Below are 5,018 nucleotides of genomic sequence, written 5' to 3'. Positions count from 1 at the left end.
ATGGAGAAAAGGAACAATGTGACAGAATTTGTTCTACTAGGACTTACAGAAAACCCCAAGATGCAGAAAATTATATTTGCTGTGTTTTTGCTCATCTACATCATCTCTATGTTAGGAAATTTGCTCATTGTGGTTGCCATCACTGCCAGTTCATTATTGGGGTCCCCCATGTATTTTTTCCTGGCCTATCTCTCCTTTATTGATGCCTGCTACTCCTCTGTGAATACCCCTAAACTGATTGTGGATTCACTCCATGAAAAGAAGACCATCCTGTTCAATGGATGCATGGCCCAAGTATTTGGAGAACATTTCTTCTCGGGTGCAGAGGTCATCCTGCTTACAGTGATGGCCTATGACCGCTATGTGGCCATCTGCAAGCCCTTGCACTATGCAACCATCATGAACTGGAGAGTGTGTGCCCTGCTAGTGGGAGTGTCCTGGATGGGAGGCTTTCTCCATGCAACCATCCAGATCCTCTTCATCTTCCGACTACCCTTCTGTGGCCCTAATGTCATTGATCACTTTATGTGTGATCTGAGCCCTCTGCTAAACCTGGCCTGCACTGATACCCGCACTCTGGGGCTCTTTGTTGTTGCCAACAGTGGGTTCATCTGCCTGCTAATCTTCCTCCTCTTGCTGGTCTCCTATGTGGTCATCCTGTGCTCCCTGAGGACACAGAGCCTAGAGGGTAGGCGCAAAGCCGTGTCTACCTGTGTCTCCCACATCACAGTGATGGTATTATTCTTTTTCCCTTCCATGTTTGTGTACCTGAGACCAGCAGTTACGTTACCTATTGATAAGGCAGTTGCTGTTTTCTACACTATGATAACTCCCATGTTAAATCCCTTGATCTACACCTTGAGAAATGCCCAAATGAAAAGTACCATTAAGAAATTATTTACTAGGAAGTTTCTTTCTGCTGGACAAATAACTATGCCTGAAGATCAACATTGAGTTTACTGAAGAAAGTGTCAAATGGCCCTTTTGAATGACCTCACCAAGCAGCACTTTAAAGATAAAGATAAAAGTCATATTTACTCAAAACTTGTGCTTTATTCAATCTCATTTGTCAATTCATGAGATGCATCAACTTGTATTTTGCATGTGTGAATACGGCATACCCTTCTTATGTATAATTATAATGCAACAATATTTTTAAACTCTGCATTGAAGGAATTAAAAATGTATGAATAAAAATGAACAATAAACTCAGGACCATGCTACAAGTTGAAAAAATCTACCAAATCAATACTTGGTTTTCTTTGCTTTACCCATGTATATAAATTCATAAGCTGTCCTTTTAATAATAACAAAACAAACAATTAAACATTTGTATTGAACAGAAATCTTCTGACTAGTTTTCCAGATTATACTGTTTTTTTGTTTTGTTTTTTTTTTAAGGTTCTAGGGAATTTATTTATTTATTTATTTATTTTTGTCATTCTCATCTGTAAATTTATTTTTTTATGTGTTCACCTGTTTTTTTTTATTATTAGTTGTTCAAAACATTACAAAGCTCTTGACATATCATATATCATACATTTGATTCAAGAAGATTATACTGTTAATTTCCATGTTACATGGCCATGCAATGATAATAAATAGATCACATCAGTGTGTTCATTATGATTCTAAAATACTATTCTGAGCATATTCTGTTGGTAATTGATTTTCCATATCTAAAAATCAAATTTTATTTATAAACATCTTTTATAAACATATATATCACATTTTAGGTAATACATTTTGTATAATATTATGGTATTACAGACTAGGACTATAAACATAAGGGACATTTAACCTCTGAGTACTAAATAATGTAGATTTGATCATGTTTCTGACTTTCCTTGTAGTCTTCAGAAAAAAAAAATTTATAGCTCTTGTGACCTATGTCGATAACCTATTAGAGGAGGGATGGATCACATAAAAGAAACTTGATTGTCTCCGAGGAACTTCAATTTGATAATATACAACCGGACTCCATGAATTACTTGCTTGCTAGCACCAAGTATGGTCCCTAATAAGCAGTCAGTGATTGAGTACAAGCATAAAAACACATAAGTAAATTCTGTAAAATTAGTAATAGGGACTATAATATTTTTTAACCTTCAATCTGATTCAGACTGAGGGGAAATTTAAGCTTGCCTTCCAAAAGAAAGCACATTTTGTTTTCCTTTTGCCCTACATGAACTGAGCAATGAGAAAGAGGTTTCGACTGATATTCTCTTCATATGAGCAAAAACATTAGACCTTGATATTCTCTCAGCAAGATCTCATTATCTATGCATGTTGGCTATTGATGACTTTTTTTCTGTAATTTTGTGGTCACATTTCATTAGTAAAACATATTTGTCAAAGCATATAGCTCTCTCTACACAAAAGCAACTTCAGGATTTTTGTTTGTTTGTTTTTTCATTCACTGATTTGTTCACTCATTACACAGTGATTTGAGGGATTGCCCTGAGATGAATGAAAACACACCAGTTTCTTCCTTCCCAGTGCTTAAGATTCATGGAGAGACTCCCAGAAGGGAGTGGAAAGAACTCCTGAGAAATATATATATATATACAAGTTAAGATGGACAGAGGGCTATGAAAGCATGTTTGATGGATGACAAATACATACCTGGGGATGTGAAAGGATTCCTACAAGGAAAGATACATAAATGGCGCATTTGGGACAAAATTGGGTAAGGAGACTGAAGAGGCAAGAGACTGAATTAATGCATCCCCATGACAGGTGATGTTTAATAAAGGACAGAAGGCATAAACAAAATATGCAGGAAACCTAAATAATTCAATGTGGTTGGGGATATTAGGTTGAATATTCATCCAGCAATTGTTTACTTAAACCCTACTGAATGCCAGGTGTGGAACTGCACACTCAGCTAATGTAAAAAGTAAATTGTCATTCTTGAAACTAGAAAGACAGAAATAGGTACAATCACAACAGTTCTCAAAATCCTGTTACAGATTAATGGTAAGGATCATGGAGAAAAAAAATTGAAAGTATTTTTAAGATGGCAAGTGATGCAATTAGATTTTAGATTTACAGTGATAACTCAACCTACACAGTTTGGTAAATGAATGAAGAGAGTAAGATTGACAGCAGAAGAGCAGAATCCTATTGTAAGGATATGAGTGTGAAAACTGTAGATTGAACTCTGGTCCTGCTGGTGAAGAGGCAGAGTGTGGTGGACACTGGAATCATGTCCAGATCACCTCCATCAGGCCAGTGTGCACAAGACCCAGCGACTATGTCTCTGGGCTTCTAACAGCTCACAGCCCTGCACTTCTCTGAACAACTAAAGAAAATGGGAGCTTCAGTCTATGGATTTTCTCTACCATCTTAGGGTCCTCAAGTAGACAATAAAAGACCATCACAAAAGGATAAGAAGGTTGGAATCCGCTTGCCTCCAGGCAGAACAAGTTATGGAGTAGAGTGAATACTCTATAGCTCTCAAGGTCCCAGGCTAAAACCAAACTTATTTTGATAACACATATTTCTTCCCCTTACCTTGTCAGATTCCCGCAGTCCCTGCTTCCGTCTGTCACCTTCATAGAAATCCCCACATCCCCACATCTGGTTCTACATCTGTGGAACACAAAATGACATGGAGAGAGAGGAGTCACAGGTGAGATTCAGGTTCTGTCTTGCATCACAAGATGGATGAGGAAATTGAGGAGATGGATCAGAGATCTATGAGTCTTAGCAAGTGTTTAACAAAGCTGCTCTATGTCTTGTAGGAGTTCCTTCCTGCTACTAGTAGGTGGTCTTTTTACTCCCAAGGATTACTCTACATTGCCTGAGGACTCTCTGCCCTGAGGCAGTTGCCCTTAAAGAAAATGCTGATTCTGCTTGGGGCTAACTCCCACCTCCCTTCGTTATTTCTAAACCTCTATCTAGACTCAAGTCTAAAGTTACCCTAAAGGAACTGCAAATTGTAACCCTATGTGCACTGCACTCCAAAAAATGACATGATTTTTCTAATGTATGCAGACAGGAATCCAGGAATATGTTTATTAATAAATTCAAGTGTGGGATAATGTTGAAACAAACAAAGCTGAATCAGGCCATATTTACAGATGCAAATTCACTAAAACAAATATTCTTAGAATTGTACATCATGGAGTTAGGAAGAGCTCTGTTTGATTATTTAGCTGCAACAAGGACCAAAATGTAGTGCTCATGAGTGAGATAGAAATGCTGAACTTTCAAGGGTTAAGGGTTAGAAAGGGATTAAAAAGCTTAGAGAAATTGGAATGCACTGTGATTTGTCATTTAAGATTCACCCACCCTGGATGAGTTCAATGCATAACTTTTATCACAACTATGAGTAATAAGTTGTGGGAGGAGCCCTGGCATCCTTGAAAACTTCTGTGATTGCTTTTCCCTGTTGGTGGTACTCCACAGTGGGAACTTTGATGCCTGGACTGGAAACTCTAACTGCAAAGTAAATAATTGGATCCATGGATGGCAGGAGTCAAGTGACATCACTCCATCTCCAAAGTATTGGTGGTGGAGTGAATAACAAAATTAAAGAAGATGTGTGAGGGGTAAAAATTTGTTCCCAGGATATAGAAACAAATTTTTACATCTCACACATCTTACAATCAATCAACAACTATATGAAAAAAATGTTCAACATCTCTAGCAATCAGAGAAATGCAAATTAAAACTACTCTAGACACCATCTCACTCCAGTATGAATGGCAGCCATTATGAAGACAAACAACAACAAGTGCTGGCTAGGATGAAGGGGAAAAGGTACACTCATACACTGTTGGTGGGACTGCAAATTGGTGCAGCCAATTTGGAAAGCAGTATGGAGATTCCTTGGAAAGCTGGGAATGGAACCACCATTTGACCCAGCTATTCCTCTTCTCAGACTATACCCAAAGGACCTAAAAACAGCATACTACAGGGACACAGCCATATCAATGTTTATAGCAGCACAATTCACAATAGCTAAACTTCGGAGCCAACCTAGATGCTCTTCAGTGGATGAATGGATAAAA

At 37.9% G+C, this 5,018-nt stretch overlaps 1 protein-coding gene across 1 annotated transcript; it reads left to right on the top strand.

Annotated features, from left to right (window-relative positions):
- Positions 1-3,638, top strand: LOC107134850 (olfactory receptor 4C46-like). The gene is made up of 2 exons (XM_015476872.2): positions 1-896; positions 3,614-3,638. Exons 1-2 carry the CDS (start codon positions 1-3, stop codon positions 3,636-3,638), a joined length of 921 nt encoding a protein of 306 aa, XP_015332358.1.
- Positions 3,639-5,018: the final 1,380 nt, after the last annotated feature.

This window comes from Marmota marmota, unplaced genomic scaffold, assembly GCF_001458135.2.
Source record: "Marmota marmota marmota unplaced genomic scaffold, marMar, whole genome shotgun sequence".
NCBI classification, from domain to species: Eukaryota; Metazoa; Chordata; class Mammalia; order Rodentia; family Sciuridae; genus Marmota; species Marmota marmota.
This window is presented reverse-complemented; position numbering and strand designations above follow the sequence as displayed.